General features: G+C 42.2%; 1 protein-coding gene across 4 annotated transcripts in view; it reads right to left on the bottom strand.

Annotated features, from left to right (window-relative positions):
• The window catches only part of edc4 (enhancer of mRNA decapping 4), a 41,684-nt gene that overhangs the window by 9,384 nt on the left and 11,221 nt on the right, over nucleotides 1–21,079 (bottom strand). Inside the window, exons 7-28 of one of the 4 annotated variants that reach the window (XM_020604302.1) lie at nucleotides 18,911–19,015; nucleotides 18,442–18,554; nucleotides 18,227–18,310; nucleotides 17,999–18,094; nucleotides 17,721–17,820; nucleotides 17,127–17,307; nucleotides 16,241–16,307; nucleotides 15,858–15,949; nucleotides 14,115–14,296; nucleotides 13,495–13,574; nucleotides 13,060–13,189; nucleotides 12,676–12,971; nucleotides 12,257–12,487; nucleotides 11,871–11,972; nucleotides 11,564–11,695; nucleotides 8,023–8,059; nucleotides 7,607–7,754; nucleotides 6,670–6,831; nucleotides 5,082–5,197; nucleotides 4,807–4,972; nucleotides 3,487–3,673; nucleotides 1,179–1,398 (exon numbers count right to left, since the gene is read on the bottom strand). In XM_020604302.1, coding sequence (XP_020459958.1) covers nucleotides 1,179–1,398; nucleotides 3,487–3,673; nucleotides 4,807–4,972; nucleotides 5,082–5,197; nucleotides 6,670–6,831; nucleotides 7,607–7,754; nucleotides 8,023–8,059; nucleotides 11,564–11,695; nucleotides 11,871–11,972; nucleotides 12,257–12,487; nucleotides 12,676–12,971; nucleotides 13,060–13,189; nucleotides 13,495–13,574; nucleotides 14,115–14,296; nucleotides 15,858–15,949; nucleotides 16,241–16,307; nucleotides 17,127–17,307; nucleotides 17,721–17,820; nucleotides 17,999–18,094; nucleotides 18,227–18,310; nucleotides 18,442–18,554; nucleotides 18,911–19,015 — 3,027 coding nt within the window. Of the gene's footprint in view, nucleotides 1–1,178; nucleotides 1,399–3,486; nucleotides 3,674–4,806; nucleotides 4,973–5,081; nucleotides 5,198–6,669; nucleotides 6,832–7,606; nucleotides 7,755–8,022; nucleotides 8,060–11,563; nucleotides 11,696–11,870; nucleotides 11,973–12,256; nucleotides 12,488–12,675; nucleotides 12,972–13,059; nucleotides 13,190–13,494; nucleotides 13,575–14,114; nucleotides 14,300–15,857; nucleotides 15,950–16,240; nucleotides 16,308–17,126; nucleotides 17,308–17,720; nucleotides 17,821–17,998; nucleotides 18,095–18,226; nucleotides 18,311–18,441; nucleotides 18,555–18,910; nucleotides 19,016–21,079 lie in introns of all 4 variants that reach the window. The other 3 variants (XM_020604301.1, XM_020604300.1, XM_020604303.1) reach the window with 3 other exon arrangements.

Raw genomic sequence — 21,079 nt, 5'->3', positions numbered from 1 at the left:
GCACTGGAGGATAATGGGTTCCTGGTAGCTTCATATTTGATTCTTCTCAAATCTCTGGTGGTTAATTTGCGTCTTTTCTTCTCAACATGTTTCTGGCGACCCTGGTGACTATTTGCTATAAAATGTTTGATGGTTCTGTGATCACGCCCCAATATCTTAGATATTTCAAGAGTGCTGCATCCCTGTGAAAGACTTTTTACAATTTTTGACTTTTCAGAGTCAATTAAATCTCTTTTTTGGCCCATTTTTCCAGAGGAGAACATTCTGCCTAATAATTATGCACACCTTGATATAGGGTGTTGATCTCCTTAGGCCACACCCTCCCTCGTTACACTAAAACACATCACCTGATATGCATTAAGTCCAATAAGCGTTCAAGTTTATACTGCTTGGAGTTGAAAATTATGGATAAAATGATGATATGGTCCAAATACTCACTTGCCTAATAATTGTGCACACAGTGTAGATGTGCAAAGCTGGTAGAGACATACCCCAAATAAAGCTGCAGCTGTAATTGCAACGAAAGGTGCTTCGACAAAGTATTGACTCAAGGGGGCTGAATACATATGCACGCCACACTTTTCAGATTTTTATTTGTAAAAAATCTTGACCACATATCACTTTCCTTCCACTTCACAATACTTTGTGTTGGTCTATCACATAAAATCCCAATAAGATACATTTAAGTTTGTGGTTGTAACGTGACAAATGTGGAAAAGTTCCAAGGGGTACAAATACTTTTGCAAGGCACTGTATACATATGCCATGAATGTCTGTTTAACATTGACAGTCAGTTAACATGATGAGCATAGATAGAATTATAATCCAGCTGTTGTGTGTCAGTTTATGAGCTGAGGTTTGCTCATGTAAACATGGCCGATAATGAAACGGAGAGGAGATTCAGGTAAGAAGGTATTTACAGCAAAAAATACATACACATGAGTGCAGCATAATTAATGTACTAGTGGGACTATGTGAGGCAGCCACACTATGTTGCTTTTCTGGACCTTGTAAGTGTAAGTTCATGTGTATTAGTGAATAATTACAAGTTTTGTGAGGTTGTTTGCATCTATAATCAACTGCAAAATACAGTTTGGCCACAGAAACTGCAACAAGTGTGTGTGTGTGTGTGTGTGTGTGTGTGTGTGCGCGCGTGTGCGTGCGTGCGTGCGCGTTACCTGCTGGAAAGCCTGGTTGAGCTGGCCCTGCTGGAGAAGCTGCAGGATGTTGGCCTGCTGTGTCTGGTAATCTAGACGTGCTGTGGGGACGGGTGTGCTGGCCGCTGACCTCATCGCCTGCATAATGCTGGAGGTGACCACTGCCTGCTGCTCCTTCATTGCCAGGCTCACCTCCCCTTTGACAATCCGCTGCACATGGCTAAGAATAGACTCCTGCAAACTGAGGTGGAAAAGAGCCTGGGTATGTCCAACATGCACAACGTAACAGTTTCAGGAAGATTTCCCTTGTTCAGTCATATTTTTGTGACTGTAATCTTCTCTTTGTGACAACAAAAAAACTGGCTCAGCTCAGTCAGGCATTGTTATTTCTCTCTTCAAGACTAAAGTTTTAGTTGGCCAACTAGTTTCTCTCTGCTCTGCCCTCAACAAATCTATAAACTCTAGAGGATGTGAAATTAATTGCAGAAGGAACAAGAGACTCCATCGAATTTATGTTCTTACATTAGCCCCAGGATTACGTTTTGCTCGTTTCTTCTCTCTAATACATTACACACCTGCACAATAGGCAATGAGTAAACCCAGGACTGCTGGTACAGGCTGATATGCATATCTGATAATAAACATGTCTGCTTAGAATGTCAATCAATGACTACATGAAATATCAGTCAACAGTGGGGTTCTTTTGAAACTTGCCAGCACCACCCAATAGTACTGAGTGGGCGATGACAGTGATTTTTGATCATTAAATAGGGGTGGGAGGAAAAAAAAAAATCACATAGAACCATGTTTCATATGTTCTACAATTCTGTCACTGATGATGGAACAAAAAAGGCGGAACTCAACCGCGAAGCCAGTGTTGCACATGGACAGCACACACAGACGAGAATTATGTTGTAGTTCATCTTCAGACAAGGAATTCGTTTGCATGTGTATTAATCACTTGATAATGAGCTTTGAAAGACAAGCATGGAGGACTGCGTGAATACTTCGCAGTTCATTACCAACAAACCGATATTAGCATCGTACCGAACATATTAACAAACAAGCAGCTCAGCAACACACTGCAACTGTTGGTCAAACTGGTGAGACAAAGAAAACACCTCATTTCTACAAACACACTGGCTTTCTCTGGTAGCAACACAGCATCACAGATGCCATTCTGCACTGCTGTCGACTTAACTTTAACAACACAACCAAGCACTCTGCTTTGTTTCTCTGCCACCCCTTAACAATACATACCAGCTACCACAAACCAGTGGTGGAAAAAGTACTCCGATTATTTATTGAAGTAAAATTTTCAGTACCACAGTGTGAAAATACTCTAAGGCCTGCATTACTTAAATAAAAGCACAAAAGTATTAGCATCGAAATATAACCTAAAGTAAAACTGCTCATTATACAGATTGGCATAAGGATCTAGAGTATTTTAACAGTATGCCAAGGTACCAGAGAGTAGGATGAGTGGATTGCAAACTGTGGATTTGTGTTCCTGGTACAGCTTCTTGTCTCTGTGTCTGTGGCAGCAGAGTCAACTGTCAACATACTTCTTATCAAAATAAGGATAATCACCTTTATTGGCCAAGTATATTACACATAAGGAATTTGTTTCCGGTACAGAACCGATGGCAGCCATCTGCGGCGCCACCTCAACCGATGGCTCTAACCATCGGGAGCAACGAGGGGAGTTCAGTGTCTTGCCCAAGCACACTTCGATATGCGGACTGCCGGCACCGAGATTTGAACCTTCAACCTTCTGGTTGGGAGACGACTGCTCTACCCACCGCACCACTGCAGCAGCTTCTTATTTTTAAGCAGAGCTTTTCACTGGTTAAAATGAATATAATTCCATGAATGACTTGATACTAGAATCAGACCTGACCAAATCTGGTTTTGAAACTTTGTTTTGAAAGTAATCTCATAAAAATGTCGGTTTGACCTGGTGTCTTGTACATACTGCATATGTTGAATTTTTTTTTTTTTTTCTTATGATATCGAGAAAAGTTATTTAAAAAAGTAAATGTGCACCTAAACAGTTTCATTTAGTGCCATAAGGACCCTAAAAACAAATGCAAGAGTAGAGCCCTGGTTACAGCCTGATCACATTTAGGGAAAACCATACTGTAGCAAGCACGGGGAGAACATGCAAACTCCAGGTTGGCCGGGGCTCAAACCCGGAACCTTCTCGCTGCGAGGCAACAGCACTAACCACCGCGCCACCATGCTGCCCCACCATTGATTCATTGGAGATTCAATTCACTTCAGTCACAAGTGTCTAACTGTAATTCATGAGGGACAGCACAGTACATACTTTCCCACCATCATCTGGATCTGGTGCTGGACCTCTGACCGGATGGCAGCTGTGATGTTAGTGGCCAGCTGATCGGTGGAGCTTTGGAAACTGTCAATCATCTGCTGGAGCTGGCCAATCACGGGGTCTTGTGTCTCGTGCTCTCTCTGCTTTTTGTTCTTCATATGAGTCTCAAGCTGCTGGATGTCTGCAAAGATAAAAGTAAAATAAAAACAAAAACAAACAAAAAATAAAATCTTTGCCCCAAATAAGCAAACGTAAATACAGCCAAAGTTCCATTAAGCATTATTTTTTACACCAACAGTGAATCAATAACCTGCTGTCAAAAGTTCCGCTGTCAAGCATCTACCACCATTACTGCGGTGGAATTGAAATGAACACAATTACACAGAATGAAAGCAGAGACATTTGGGCCGTTTGTAGTCGGCAGTCACCCTCTCCAATAGATTAGGGCAGGTGTGTGTGTGTGTGTGTGTGTGTTGTTAACAGGTTAGCCAAGACAATTCAATAAGCTGGTGTGTATCAGTCATTTCAGTGAGTTGTGAAGCGTTTAAGTGATTCAAACTGAATAGCGGTTATTAATTACAAAGAGATTTCCCTAAAGCAAACACAGTCTTGACCCTGGTTTCAATACATTTTCTTTTTTAATGCAAAGAGCTCCTATTTATTGTAATAAAACACTAACAAAATTGAGGTTTTCAACATAGTCTGCATTTCTTCTTTTCGCTCTCCTCTATCCACTCACCCCAACTGGTCGAGGCATATGGCCACCCACCAAGAGCCTGGGTCTGTCAAAGGTTTCTCGGGTTAAAGGGAGTTTTTCCTCCCCACTGTCCCCATGTGCTTGCTCAAGGGGAATCGTTTCATTTTCCTTTTAAAAGTGTAAGGTCTAAACCTGATTATGAAAAGTGCCCTGAGACAACTGTTGTTGTGACGTGGCACTATACAAATAAATTGAATTCAATTGAACTGTAATGCATGTGCCTTACTGTAACTCTATCAGATAGTGATTTCTTCAGAATACAGGTTCATATTCAATGTCCAGCTGTGTGTATGATACTTTAGGGGGGATAGTTCATTAATGTATCAATATATAGATTACACTTATGTTACTGCACCTGAATATAACAGACAAACTTCACACCATGCAACCACAACAAAGATAAAATCTATGTATAAACAACAGAGCTGAGGGACAGTTCCAAAATGTTCAACTTGTGTTGCAGTAGGTTATGCAAGTAATTTTTTAAAAGTCAACTACATTTTGCTTTTTCTTTGTTGACAAAAACACAACTTTTGATTTTTTTAAGGCCGACTTACATTCTTGTGTTCCTTGTTTGAAGCTGTCATTGATTTGCTGAAACATTGACTGGCAGCCTCTCTCAAACACAGGCAACACAATACTCTGGAAGGCATCTTTATAAGCTGCCTGGATGGGCCCCTGCATTGCCTCAGCTGCTGCTCGACCAATAGCATCTGTTATGTTCTGGAAACCAGGAAGCAAAAACAAGATTTGAAGACATTAATTTGTTTGTACAGGACTTATGGTGCATACAAAGAGAAAAGACAGGTAGCGACATAAATCAGCAACATACTTTTGATTTGACCACCTTGGTAACATTGTCCTTCAGGGTGACCTCCACCGCAGTTAGCTTAGCAGCAACTGTGCTGCTCAGCTGACCTGTGATAGGCTCCAGGCTCTTAGAGATTGCTAGAGAGAGAAAGGAATTAGCAAGAACTCTATTATTAGACATAAGATCAAGGAAGGAGGAAAAGACATTAACATCTCATCCTTGTATTAGAGGGCAAGAGAGGCAAGGCAAGAAAACCTCTCATAGACTGCTTAATTTTAGTGTCAGTCTAACACATCTCAGCTGCCTTTGTTATATTAAATTTAACTTGTGTCTAGGATGATCTCAAACATTAAAATGCATAAGACTGTGATTTACTGATGTACAAACTTGTGTGAATTTTGTTCACTTCTCCATGCTGCAAAACTAAACTTTACAAAGAAGATATAAGAAATAAAAGAAACAGATCAGCAAGTAGGTGAGATTTACTTCAGCTATCAAGGGCATTTTAAACAGGCAACATTTAGATCAGGGATGCTGTCACTGATTTGCTGACACACCGACCAGCAATAATTCTGACCGTATTAAACTAGAATTACTGCATTGCTGTTGTATGCCAGGGCCAACCATTCACGTGAGGTCAGTGACCTTGACCAACAAAATCTAATCCGTTTATCATTGAGTCAAATTTGAAAAAATTCTCTCAAGGTGTTCCTGAGATATCATGTTGACATCATGCTGTCAGAATTTAAAAACATTTTCATATGAAAATAAATTGAGCTCATATTATTATTTTGAAGGTCATTTTTGTACAGACCTTTGTCCATAGTAAAATGTCTGATCATCATGAAAACAGCTACTGCAGATCTGTTCTACATCTGTTCAGTTGGCAAAACAATAAAGTGCATCAGAGCCAACATCTGGTAAGGAGTGACAGGAGACAGCCCAGCTGACCAAATCATTATATAAAGTCAGGACATTGTCAGACAAGATCAACATAACTACAGATTAATAGCAACAGCTGTGGTGTATGCTCTCTATATCACTGTTATCACTGATACGTGTGATAACGGAAAAGGTTAGAGATGATAGAATGTTATTCTCTTAACTTTGCTGCCACACAGCCCATTACACCTCTGGTCAGTGTGCTCCTGCTCTCTGTGGTCAGCTATACCATTTTTAACCCCGCTCAATTTAACATAACATTTACATATTTTTTGTTTCTGATAATAAATAACTGAATGAGCTATAATATTCCATGCGGACCAGCAGTCATTCCCGAGTGATAAAATTGTTACTTTATAATTGCAATGTCAGATAGAATCAACTTAAATCCAGGTTAATAACTCAACTGTGTAGTTGGCTGTAGTGAAATGAAAAACTGCAACAAGAAGAAAAAAAAAAAAGTTCAACGATCCATTTTTCAGGATGAAAGCAAGACTACAAGTAAATGAAAAGTAACATTTGATAAGAACTATGACAAAAGGTTTTACAATTTGTCATTAGTAGAAAAATACTCATATGTTGCTACTGTATTTTGAGGGTCAAACCTGTTTCCTACACAAACCTTTAAGAATATATTCCTTGCAATACTGTGTGTGCACATCCTTACTTTGTGGGACTGTTTTCTTCAGTTCCTCTCGTAGCACTTTGTCCATTCTGTTGGTGAGGGCTGTGCTGAGGGTGTGGCTGAGTTGCTGGCTGAGCTGTTCTTGAAGCTGCTGCTGCTGCTGCTGATTCTGGCTCTCTGCCAGAACTCGCTCCAATCTGAGCTCTGAGGTCATGGCAGGTCAAGGCTCAAAATAATAGATTATGAAAGGATCACCATCAACATCAGCACATGTAAAGATACAGTCAGGTTAATAAATATTGGGATAAAGTTTTTTGGCATTTGGCCTCTGTTACAGTCATTTTCTCACACACACACACATTTTTGGTGGGTCATAAATAATGCCTTGCTGCCTTTACTTGTCTTCAGTACATGAAAAGCATACTCTATTGCACGGGTGGGCAATTCCAGTCCTTGAGGGCCGCTGTCCTGCTTGTTTTCTCTTCCAGCTTCTGACTGGCTGAACACACCTGAGCCAGGTAATCAGCAGCAGGTCAGGCAGGGTAGTTGGAAAACAAGCAGGACAGTGGCCCTCGAGGACTGGAATTGCCCACCCGTGCTCTACTGGGTTGAGATCAGGTGACTGATTTGGCCAGTGAAGAATATCCCAATTCTCTGCTTTGAGAAACTCTTGGGTAGCTTACGTTGTATGTTTGGGTCATTATCCGTCTGGAACATGAAACGGTGTCCTATCAGTTTTGCAATATTTGGTTAAATCTGAGCAGAGACTATAGCCCTATACACTTTAGAATTCATTATGCTACTTTTATCAGCTGTGAGGTCATCAATCAACACCAGTAACCTGATTCCACTGGCAACCATACATGCCTGGGGTGTGGACTGGGGGTTATGCTTTTCTTTGAAAGTTTCACAGACCATGGAAACGAAAAATAACAAACCTCAAAACATGCTCAGTGAGTAAGAAAAGACAGAAGGATACGTTCCTGCTCCTGGTGATTTGTCAGGACGTGCTCTACCTGGGCCATAATGGAGGTCTGCATGGCTTCAATCTGACCACGCAGTTCAGTTAAGTCCCTCTGCTGACTACGCAGTACTATCAACAACTCATCCTGCACTTCTGCATTCATCTATGAGCAGATGGAAAGAAGGGTTAAAAAGGGAGACCAAACGAAACCAAGGACAATTCTTTCCTAATAGATTTGGAATAGCAATCTTATAAGCTGGCTGCTCAGCACCCATAAGCTGGTTTTGACATTTTCTTGTTGCTTTGTGGCCAAAAATTAATTAACGGCTTACGCAGGGTGCAATGTGCTTCCAAAAGAACACATAATATAAGAATTTAAAGTAAAAACATAATATCAACAATATTCACAGATTTGTTTGTGATTGCTGTACCTGACCAGAGTCCATTTGCCTGAACAGAGATGATTCACTATAGAGGGGGGAAAAAAAAAAAGAATGCGCAAACACCTTTAGTGAATCATACTGAAATCAGATATGGACATAAAAGTGATCATTGTTTCTTGCTTCAAGACTTGAGTAAGGATAAATCACAGTAAAATGCTAATACTACTTAGGGTTGCATGATCCCACGTGACAATGATACTGTCGTTTCTGCATCGTACCAAGTGCTCCCTTTTCTTCACTAAACTCTGCATTAGCCAAAAGCCACAGCCAATAACCACAAAGTGCTAGGGAAAGGTACTGAAACCCGGTGCCAATATAGCACCGGTTCCTATACTGTCGGTACCTAGCGGACCAAAGCACAATGCGGATTTCAGTGCCTCATTTTGGTACAACTTAAAACGCCTGTGGATTGAAATATTTTCAGGCAAAAGAAGTATCACTGCATGTCACATGCTAGTGCTGTCATTACACTTGTGCTACCCTGAGATTGCATCGAGGTCTGAATTGCGATTAAGAAACAATTAGCCATGCAGCCCTAATACTAACTAGCTACTACCTAGGGGAAGCGACAATGATGCAGTGGGTAGAGCAGTCGTCTCCCAACCAGAAGGTTGAAGGTTTGCCTCTTGGTGCCGGCAGTCCATGTGTCGAAGTGTCCTTGGGCAAGACACTGAACACCCCCGTTGCCCCTGATGGTTAGAGCCATCGGTTGAGGTGGCGCCGCAGATGGCTGCCATCGGTTCTGTACCGGAAACAAATTCCTTGTGTGTAACATACTTGGCCAATGAAGGAGATTATCCTTATCCTAATACTAACAGTTACAAGTATGTTGTGGCTGCAGTACAAATACATTTAGTTTGGTCTTATCTTGACTCTGGTGATAGCCGTGGCCAGAGGCATTATGTTTTCAGTTTGTAAATGGTCTTAAACTTGTATAGCGCTGTTCTATGCACTGCAGCACACTCAAAGTGCTTTCATACTATTTAGCCATTCACCCATTCGCACTCACGGTATCATCACCAGGAGCAACTGGGGTTCAGTGTCTTGCTCAAGGACACTTCGACATGTGGACTGGACAAACCCAGAATTGAACCGCTAATTAGGGATGCACCGAATATTCGGCCGAAAATGGCCCAAGCACATTGAGCCCTGTTATGTCATGCCGAGCAGACGGCATTTCTCAGAGGTGTGTTTACCTGAGCTGTTTAATGTTGTTGCAACTCACGTCCATGAGCATATAGCTGCAGATATTTCAGCAATCAGTTTCACGACAGACATATGGAGCTCAGACGTCAGCATTACCAGTATGCTCAGTCTAACCGCACAATGGATCAACGCTGATTTCCATCTCCAAAGATTCTGCTCCATTCACAAGAGTTTCGAGGGTCACATACAGCAGCAGCCATTTCTGATGCATTCGCCAATATGTTCGACACCTGGCATATCGACCAATCTAAAGTGCATGTCATTGTCAGTGACAATGCAAGAAATATGACAAAAGCGATAGAAGACAGCCAGCTGAAGGGAATACGGTGCATGGCCCACACACTACATCTGGCTGTGAATGAGGGAGTGTTGTCTCAACGCAGCGTAAAAGACGTACTGGCTATAGGCAGAAGAATTGTTGGCCACTTTAAACATTCTCAGCTGGCCTATTCCCGCTTGCAGTCTATGCAAGATCAGTTTGGAACACCAATAAAATGGTTCCAGCAAGACGTGAGTACGCGGTGGAACAGCACTTTTTACATGTTGCAAAGCCTCTTTGCGCAAAAGCGAGTCTTGGCTGCATATAGCGCAGATCACGAGCTCCCCGCGACATTCACTTCACACCAGTGGGTCTTAATAGAGAACATTCTCTCTCTTCTTGCCCACTTTGAGCAGCTAACTAAAGAGATCAACTCCTCTGATGCATCTGTAGCGGACGTTATTCCTTTAATCGCAGCACTAAAGCATCTGCTAAGCAAAGAGGTTGAGACGGACCACGGAGTGAAAACAATGAAAAGTACACTCTTAGAGTCTGTCAGCACACGTTTCATTGAGATCTATTCGGATCCTCTGCACTTCATCGCAACTGTACTTGATCCGCGTTATAAAGACCATTACTTGGATGCGGAAATAAAGCAGCGCGCACGAGAAATGATCCAGGCCGCAATGGATGCGGAGAACCCGCGTGGAGACGGAGATGGAGCAGCGCAGGAGAAGGAGATCAGAGCTAAAAAAAAAAAAGACTCGTCTCTCTGCACCAGATGAGGGGCATGCACCCTCGTTGTCTGATATGTTCAGTGAAATCCTGCAAGAAAGTGCCTCAAATAATAATAATAATAATAATAATAATAGGTAGGCTATTCTGTTCTTAGGCTACTATATATGTCACTATCAGATTGTAGCCATATTTCTGCTAGATATTTTTTAATTTGATAAAAATGTTTATTTATGCACTGGCCCTATTTAAATACACTCTCTCAAATCTTTCTCAAATGTCAGGCAGATGACAAGCTCAACCACTCAACAGCTAGATGGTTATCTGTCTGAAGTCCCCATCCCCAGAAGTGATAACCCTCTTGCCTACTAGAGAAATAATCACTGCCACTTTCCTGACCTGGCAAAGATGGCACGCAAGTACTTGTCTGCTCTGTGCAGAAGCACTGACAGCGAGAGACTGTTCAGTGCAGCAGCTCATGTTCTCGATGAGAAGAGGAACAGACTTCACTGTGATAAAGCAGAAAAATCTGCCACTTTACCTCAAGAAGTAGAATGGGCTTATTTGTATCTTTAAGCAGTTGCACTTGTTCTGAATGCACTTTCTTGTAGTAGCCCTACAGAGAAAATTTAAAATGCACTTGACCTAAATGCACTTTGTTTTTATGAAAGAACATTTAATTTTATAACCTTTCAGCAGGCCAGTAGGCCTGTACATTATTTAATGTACACGAGTGGGGTCAAGTTAAACATTTTAGTTTGGATTTTATTTTATACTGTGCGTTGTTGCAATGTGCTAAATAAATATTTGCATAATTTGTAATTGATTTATTCTTTGAAACTTTAATATTAATTTATGTAATTGCAATGCCTTGATTTTAGTAAAGTTAGTACACAGTCATAGCCATAAATGCAATGGTGGTACTAATAATTGGCATAATTTCTTTCGGTGTTTCAGTTTTCGGCCAAGAATTTTCATTTCGGTGCATCCCTACCACTAATCTTCCGGTTAGGAGACGACTTGCTCTGCCTCCTGAGCCACAGCCGCCCCCAGCATCACTGCATGTCACGTCTATTTAAAGCATCAGCAGCTGAACTTTCATTGGCCATTATGCCAGATTAAGTCAGTGGATGCACTGAGACCTGACTCAAGCCTTTTCCTAGTTTTGCTCATTTTGTCACTGGACATGGAGAGACGAGATGAAAAATTGCTAATGAATGCTCAAACGCAATTAAGCCTGGGTAACAATCTCCCAAAGGACAGGCGCCGATTTATATCACATCCCGACCCCATACTCAGATTGCTCAGACAAACATTATATTCAAATACCTGTCATCTTTCCTGGTCTTCCTCTTTAGTTTTGGTGAGGTCTTCCAATCCTTAACTGGGAGTCTGTGAGAAGAGCAAGAGCCACAGTTCCCTGAGGAAGATGCCAGACTGGCCACCTCATCGTCAGGGTCACTGAATATATAGACACCATTGATACACACAGCTGAGAGTAAGGAAGCTGCTGTAGTCTATGAGATGTATGTTACTGTGGCTCAAATAAAGCGCTGTGCTTGATTGCGATATCATCTGTCTATGCTGTCTATGTGTGTTTAATTGCATAAATAAGGAGATTGTTCATCTGTGTTACCTCTGCTCTGGACCCGTGTCCTGACTGTCATTCTGTGTGAGGTGATAGGAGCGTTGATGGTAAGGTGAGTTCAAGTGTCTGTCCTGTGACTCCTCTCTTGAACTACAAAACAGCAATCATATTACACAAGCCTCTTTTGAGAAATGGTTCTCATACTGGTCTTACAATTTCAGAATCTTTGGTAACAAGTGTCTACGTTCACCATTAACTATTATCAGTAAAAAAGACAAACCCTTACAATCTTCATTCGTCAATAAATGTAAAAGACACCATACAGACCAAAAGTAGTGATCAGATTTTGCTGAGTCTTCAGAACTTCATGAAATGCTTCACAAAGATTTGCATGTTTATAATTGTCCAGTGTATCTGTATGTGTGAAATCCTACCAGTCTCCAAGACCGTTATCCCTGAGACTGTTCCTGGTTTCTCTGGTGATGTCAGGTGCAGCTGGCCAGGGTGTGTGACTAACATTACCATCTGAGGACCCTCCTCCCACCCCGGGGTTCTCTTGCGATAAGGCATTCTCGAGCAGAGATGGGGTGTGGCTGAGTCTAGGCTCCGACTCTACTGTTCCAGCCACTGGCCCATCTGCACCTCCAAGCTCAAGAGGCAACAAGCTGAGACAGAAAATGCAGTATTTGGATTAATTTAATGGGTCCATGCTGATGTTTTTCTTTATATTTTAAAATCCAGCTTTGGGTTTTCATTCAATAAGATCAGTTAGCAGTCTCTATAAATGTTTTAAAGTTGTGTATTCCATCTCAGTGAATATCAAGTCTGCATTGATCTTTGTAAGTCTATGCACCTGTTGTTGTTGGCTGTGCGTGGGGAGGTAAGGAGGTGTAGAGCAGAGGCAGCAGAGGCCATGCTGTCTGTCTGCAGAGCAGATAGGGGTATGGGCTCCAAACTGGACCCAAGTCCTAGCTGAAGCTGCAGGGTCTGGGATGCAATCTCTGGCATGTCCTGGGACATGGCTGTAGAGGCTGAGGAGATGACATCAGGGGAGCGGGCTCTGGTTGGAGAGGCCAGTGGCAGCAGGAGGGGAGAGTCCAGGACCTGAGGGCTGTCAAGTGCAAGGGGGCTGCTAGGGGACACCAAAGTCTAGGTACAGAGAGGAAGATTTTATTTGGAAAAAAGACCATGCCATAAGTGTTTTGCAAGGTAGAGGTAGGAAACTGTTTGTTCCTACCTGCAGGTTCTCTAGTCCAGACAGCAGCACAACAGAAGCAGCTCTTGGGCTGCTGGTGGAAGTAGAAAATACCAGACTGCTGCTGCTGTTCTCTGCTCTGTTAGGACTCTGACTGCCATCGTCTACAGCTCTACACAAAGTAAGACAGACATATGTTCTCAGCCATACAGGTTGACATGTGCAACCAGAAAACAAACAGGAGCAAATTATGTGGGTGTGTTAATATACATGCAGTAATAAACAGGGTCCGTATATAAATGTGTGGCTACAAACACCAGAAAAAAAACACCCCATACCCTGTAAGTTCTCTGTGCAATTACAATATGAGTTATAACAAATAAAATGGTTGAAAAAGGACAAGCTACCCTATAACATATATAATCTGTACTACAGACACTGTATTTGATCCTAAATGGACTGTGTAGAGAAATCTACCTGTTAGTTGAGTCCGTGTTACTGCTAATAGCTGTTACAATAGTCAGACTGCTGGCGCTGCTGCCAGGAGAAGCCGGGACCTGGAGAATGACAAAAACAGTGATCTACAGGCAGCAAATAACAAAGGGATTGGAAAATCACTCAGTGGTTAGAAACCATTGTTGTTAGTTACATCTTTTGTTAATTTCCTTGCATTACTTCACAATATTGACCATTTAACAAACAAAACAAAACTAAAGAACAATGCAGATGAGTGGGATGACTCAAATCACAGCTATGTTCTCATGACTGTCATTGTTAATGTGACTATCTTCCAAAAAGAGTTGTCAGACAGAACTGTACCTAACGTCACACATGAACTGAAGACTTCCTTTATATTTAGCCGTTTGACGCAGACCTTAACGTAAACTCAAACAGCCAAAGAAAACGCAGGTCTTCCGTTTGTATGGACTGTGTAATAATAATGGGTTTAGAGACCTGTGTCTGCTAAGTTCCGGGAGTAGCACTCACCCAAAACATGTTCAACAGATGCAGTATGCTGTTTACATAGCGTTTATATAGTAAACAGCATACTGCAATGATAGAGTGTAACATTATGCATTGATCACGAGCATATGTACTGAAGTGCTTGGTGTCATGAAGGCGTCAGGAGTCATCAGCTTGAGCATCGGCCCGCTGCCAGTGGCAGAGTTTGAAAGGAAGTCAGCAGGTGGAGGAAGAGATGGGATCTTCCTTAGGTCAGTCTGGGAGCCACTTCCTGACTCCTTGTCAGAGCTGTGGTCAGTGAGATGGTCTGAAAACCCTGCTGGAAACAAAATGTAAAGCCCACTATTAGCTGTCCAGTAATATCTGACATACAACAAAAGCACATAAACAAAGTGCTATATTTATAGCATGTAGAATGAAAGCATCAACATGTATTCGCAGCACTTTTTTTTGCCATTCACAACCCAGAATTTATATAAGAATTTTGTAGTGACAGGTTGAAATGTTAAATACCATAATTGTAAATTAAAGCTAGAAAAAAAACAAAGCAAAACATGGAGGAGAGGTCGAGAGGTGATAAGCCCAGCAATACTAAAGGCCACTTGGCCTCACACTAAACCCTTTGAAGCCAGCCACTTGAGTTCCAATTGACACACAAACAGCCCAAACGACACACAAACACCTCCAAACAACTCCAGACATACACACACACCAGTCCCCAACCCCTAGCTCAACCAGACAAGCAGGGGCGGGCGCACTTGGTCAGATGGCCACTTACAGTACTGTTGGATGTGACCAATATGCCATGTTTACAACCTATTGGTGGGTCTCCTTGTCAGTTATGAGGGTTATTTGCATGTTTTATGATCACCTTGAAAGACGACACCCACCCTTGTTGCTGGGCAGACAGAATATTTAGAGCTGGAGACCAGTCTCCCCCCTGCGCACTATCCACAGTATAGATAGCAAGCATGTTAGGCGCATTAGTAGTGAGACGGCCCTGGAAATCATTTTTAGGTGAGAGAAGATTCTGATGTTGAAGCAGACGAAGAAATCTCATATTTGGAGGACAACATTACTCTCGGGTGAGCCAAAATAACGCGTAAAACGAGCGGAGCAGTGCGTCAGCGAGGCGCGTCTCAGGAATGGCACAGCCGGTCACAGGTTGGTAATTCATGTAAAATACAGTCTGTTTGATAATAAAATGTGCTCTGGGAGTGTTAGATAGTGGTTCACATTTGTAATTTATTATGTTGTGGTTACCGCAGGGTAGAGCCAAGCTAATACGGATATAGTGGAGGAGTGCGTGAGCGACGCACGTCTCAGGACGGCACACACGTCACCAACGTCACACATGTCACAGGTTAGTTATCCCCACGCAACTTACAGTGTGTCTGAGTGATAGAGAGATCATCCCGATCAACACCGCTGCAGAAACACACACACAAAGACGCAGTGATCGCTGTATTCATATGCAAATTGGGGGCTTTGATGTGTAAATAGCCCCTGAGTGGCCTGCTGGGGGTTGTTTGGCAGAGTGTCTGCATGTCTCTCTAAGCCTGAGAGGTGGCTGATCCTAGTAGAGACAGTGCAAAATTGTTTGTAGATGTGGACTTATGAATCCATAAAGATTGTTTGGGCCTGTTGGACCCGAACAGAAGGAACGTGTAGTACATTTAAACAGAACACATTAACTAAAGCAATAATACCCCTCTCTACACATTTGGTACAGTAGAATTCACAAATGTTTATCAACGTGCAAATGAAAAAGAGACTTAAGTAAACAAAGAAATGCTCATCTCGATGAATTGGGGTTTGCCCTTCATGTCTGCTTTGTGAGACTGTTCATGGGAATGTTTTTAAAACTGCAAATTTACCAAAACAATCTTGAGAATCAGAACAGGGTAGGAGGTCCGCAGAGTTGGAACCCACAGTGGGCTGGAACCAGATCTGAACATCCTGCAGACTCCTAAAAACACAGAGACACAAACACGTTAAGACACATATAATAGCACCCTCATGCGGGCTCAGTCACAGTGCACGCTTCTTAACTTTAACTTTGGCCAGTGTGCGAACCTGCTGCATGCCTTTGAAATTCTATACAGTGTGATTCACTTTACTTGACTGCCATAATTAAAAACTATTCTTTGGTAATTAGGTATTTATTTATCGGCTGCCTGTATGGGAAATTGCCCTTGGGGAATTTTATTCTACCCTACTAAAGCCAACATAAGCTGACATCAGGTAATGTGAGACTTACTTGGTGTGAACACAGAACAGTTTAATCTGGATCCCAGACTTTGATTCTGCAGCTCCTTGATTACCCTCTGGAAGGAAACACAAACACATAAAAAAAAGATACTATATTAACTAGGATCAATGCCAGGGTTTTCCCTAGGGGCATTTACTTAACTGTTTCTGCGTAGCGCCTATGCAGAATGAACATAAAAACGCAACATATCAGAATGAATGTGGGTTATATACACTGAAAAAATAGAAAGGTGACTTGGTCTCAAATGGAAACAAACTGGCAACAGGAGTGACCTGTCAATCAACAATCAGTGTTGAACATTTGTGTGATTGATGTATGACAGCACTGCCGAACAATTGAACAGCTGACAGGATATTTTTCTGTACTGTCAACTAGGGGCAGCCATCGTTAAGGTTAACCTCATTCCCCACTACTGTCCTCACTGACAGAAACAGTTGTCTCCCCTGTTCCTGCAGTGTAGTGTGAGAACCAGCCACAAACAGTGATGCAGGTCCTCATTTAGACAGTCATATAGCAGTCAGGTGGTATGAGTTGCCTTGCCTACCTACATGTACAAGTTAATTAATTCACATACATCATAATTTAATCAACTGAGTGAGCACCCAAGCTGTCTGAAAACCTGGGGAAAGCTCTGAATGCTGCTACACATTTAATACAAAAAAAGGGGATAATTTTCTTAATTCAGGAGTGTTCCCCAAAAGTCACCAAATAAAAGCAGAAAGCAAATAAATTGCTGTGTGAGTGGCAGCCCTTGAACTATCTACATGACTAACAATATGCCATGTATTAAAGGACAAAGATTTTATGGTAACAGGAATGATCAAAGGGCTACAGGAGTGAAGAGAGCAATTTGCGTTTTGTGATGCAAGTGCACCTGTGGTCAGGCTCTCACTCTCCTCCTCTGTAGGGAGGACTTCAGTGTGTTGCAGTCGGCTATGGGCGACATCCTGGACCCCAAAGCTGAGCACAGGGTGGGTGAGCAGGAACTCCGAGACAGCTGTGAAACTTGCCTTGCCTTTCTCCAAGTCCTGCAATAGCTCCATCACATACAGAACCTGGCAAAGGATAACATTGACAAACTATAAAGTCAGGGTCAGAATGAAAAGGTAATGTGAGTAGCAAGAATGTTGGATTGGTCCAGATAGGATTTAATAAATGGCCAGTTACAAGAAAAGACTGAGCCTAGTTCTAGCAAGAGGGGCCTTTTAAATAAAAATGCAAACCAGCTCTCGGAAACGTGGCACACACCCAAAATTTATCATATTTAATCAGTATTTAATTAATTGAAAAGTTTCTGAAGGAAGATTTGAACTTGGTTTATCTTGAGTTTTGAGCTGTATGTCAATGGAGTAACACTGAGTAACAGCTTAACTATACTGCTTTGTATCTCTATCAAAGAATGTTACGTGACTGAGCAATTAATTGGTGAACATTTCTGGAACTATGTAACTGACAGCACTGCGCTAACCTTCCTCTGTACATCAGTGAGGATGAGATACTCAGCAGAGAGGTCCAGACTGGCCTTCAAGCTTGGCAGAGCTGAGGAGTTGAATGGATCTGGAGAAAACCTAAGGGAGGAAAACAATCTATCATTAGTATCTTAATGGCATAAGCTTCACATAACAGAATTAATCATCCCTAAATGTCTTGACTGGTCCAAGTACCAATTTGATGGGTAATACCACATTATACCACTAACAGGAGATGGGAGTAATTTAAATTTGAGATTACTGATAGACGAATTACCTGATGGTCTGTAAACAGGTCCAGGAAATGGTGCACCACAACTTCAACTCCTGGTTCTGATCCGCTCCAGTTATTAGGAACCGCCAGAAAGGAACACTGCAATGAAGAAACATGTAATGGATGTGAGGCAATGTAAATTAACCAATCTAATGGCAACAGTCTTCGTTTAATACATGTACTGAATGCCAGTTTTCACAGAAAGCTGAGTGTGCACCCGTGTGTACTAACTCTGGGTCCTGCCTCTTGTGGTTGTCACAGAAAAGAAGGCAGGAGAGAGGACGTCCTCCATGAGGCCGCAATTCATGAAGGCATCTGGATAAGTGTGTTTGCAAAAATGAAAAAGAAAAGAAAACAAGATGAGAGAGCACCAGAGGAGCAGAGTGAAGAAAACAATCAAAAGGTGAAAAATATACTACATACAGTGTAAACACATCCTTGCTTACCTGGGTTGGTCCTGTCCCCCTTCTATGTAAATCTGCCAAAACTTGATGTATCCATCATGGCTGGCTGTTGCCAACACAGTTCCATCTGGAGACAGGGCCCCTTCACTGACCTGCTGGAGAGACAGACATGAAGCAATACTCAGTGTCAGCACATCAAGACATTTCTGTATCACACCCAAAATAAACAGCATATCACTTTGCACTCCCTGTTAAGGCTGGGCCAATGAATGCTGCTGTCGTCCATCATGATGGTTAAGTCAGCATGATTGATATACTGTACCTGTCTAAACAAATCGTTCCTAATCGTTACACCCAGAACTGTTTGGCCACAGCAGTGTGATAGACAACAATAGTCCTATTAGCAAAGCTCACTATGAAAATCATTCAGGTAGCAGCTTCCTGCTTTTTAGTCAGTGCTGTATCTGATTCACGTTATGCATGAATCCTTTCATTAGTGTTTCATACCTACCTGGTTATGTCCCTTGACTGTGATGAGGCCTTCTTTCAGTTCTGTGGCTTTGACAGGCCAATTGCTGTTGTTGGCTCTCAGGACCTCCAGGTCCCACACCTCAGCCTAGAAGAGCAAGACAAAAATTAAAATTTCAGGATGCAGGGTTTCACTTTGTCTCCTGATACAATTCCATCTCCTAAATGAGAACAGTGTTGATCTGAGGTGGTTTTCTTCTTTCTAAAGTTACAATTATCATTATTATCATTACTGATCTACTATCATGAAGTCACTCCCCTAACCTAAAGCTACAATAAGTAGCATTTTCCTTCTTTTTTTTGTAGAAACATCCCCCAACACTTATCTAAATGGGTAGAGTTGCTATCGAAGTCTCTATGACCCTTCTAAAGGTTTTTGTCCAGAATAACAGTGTTAACAAGTCAGAGAAGGCCATCGTCATGGGTGGGAACTCACAGCTGTCAGTTAATATGTGAACATGGTTCAGCTCTACTGACATAGTCGCAGGCTAGCGAGGTGCTAATTTCAGTGTTAGCTGGAACAGCTACACAAAAAATAAGGTCAAGATATTTGAGTTTTGAAGAGAATGAAGTAAAGAACCCAAAAAATTTAATTTCAGAAAGTTATAGCTGCGCAGCTTTCAGCAGATGAAGAGAGTTGACAGAACCTGATCTGGCATACTTTCTGCTTAAATAGTATATTGTGAATGTATTATTTATAGTAGTATAATAAGAATTCAAACCATTGTCCTTAACCTAACTTCTTGTAGAAGGGTTGTTCATATTTTAATGGTAATTGTCAAATTTTGTAAAACTACACCGTGTGGGGGGGTCTAGCCTGACCTCTGCTCAACAGTGTGTTTTATTCAATTTCAGGCATGTGTCCTATATATGATAGAAAACCTTGAGTGGCTAAGTATTTTTTGTGATGCGACTGTGCAAAACAGCTTCACAAAACTGCTGTGGACATGCAGGACCCACTCCTATTTCCCTGCCGATATTCCTAGACTGTAATGGCTGTAAATGTGTCCTATCTTATATGAACTGTAAGAACTTCCACTACACTATCATGTAGTGGAAGTTCCTACACATTTGTGTTGTTTACAGCAGACATGAAGTAGGGTAGTCAGCTCAATGAGTTTCCTCTACAATAATAATAATGGTAAGGTCTGTTCACTGGACTTCGAGGCTATGTCTGTCCAGTGCAGACCGTTTTATTTGCCACGGGAGCTAACAGTAGTCATCATTACTGCTATTTACATACCACCAGATGCTAACGTTAGCATGGCACTCGGTCACCTCCAACACATAATAAACAAGCAACAGAGAGCTCATCCTGACGGCGTTCACATCATTGCTGGGGATTTTAATAAAGCATGTTTAAATACTGTGCTCCCCAAATTCTATCAACATGTCAAGTGTCCAACCGGGGGAGATAACACACTTGATCTTGTATATTCCAACATCAAGCATGCCTATAGAGCAAAGCCCCTCCCCCACCTAGAACAATCTGACCATCTCACCCTGCTCCTAATACCAGCCTATATCCCCATCAGGAAGAGAACAAAGCCAAACAGTCAAACCATCAGGAGCTGGTTTGACAACGCTCTCTCCCAGCTTCAGGACTGTTTCGCCTGTACAGATTGGAACATCTTTAGACAACAGGACTTCGAGACATACACTCACCAGGACTTCACTGCCCTCTCTGCAGAGCATTTACCACCACAGGGTGTGTAGGAAGGCTCCCTCCATCCTCAAGATCCCACCCACCCCCAGCACGGACTGTTCATGTTCCTACTTTTAGCTTTTAAAGCAGGTGACACCTCACTGTACAGCACTGCCAGAGCCGACCTGAGAAGGGGCATCAAACATGCCAAGGAGATGTACAGGAGGAAGGTAGAGGGCCACTTCAGGGACAGTGACCCATGGCAGATGTGGAGGGGCATACAGGCCCTGACCAATTATAAAGGTCAGGGCCCAACAAACACCGATAGCAGCAGCACTCTGGCAGACGAACTAAACAACTAATTTGCACGTTTTGAGACCGCCAGGAATCCGCACACAGTGCCTCATGAGAACTACAACACTGCACCTCTCTCTCTTCAGGTGCATGAGGTGAGGAGAACGATGAGAGCAGTGAATCCCAGGAAAGCTGCAGGACCTGATGGCATTC

Source organism: Monopterus albus, unplaced genomic scaffold (assembly GCF_001952655.1).
Source record: "Monopterus albus unplaced genomic scaffold, M_albus_1.0 scaffold65.1, whole genome shotgun sequence".
NCBI lineage: Eukaryota > Metazoa > Chordata > Actinopteri > Synbranchiformes > Synbranchidae > Monopterus > Monopterus albus.
Note: the sequence above shows the minus strand (reverse complement) of the source record. Positions and strands in the feature narration are given on the sequence as shown.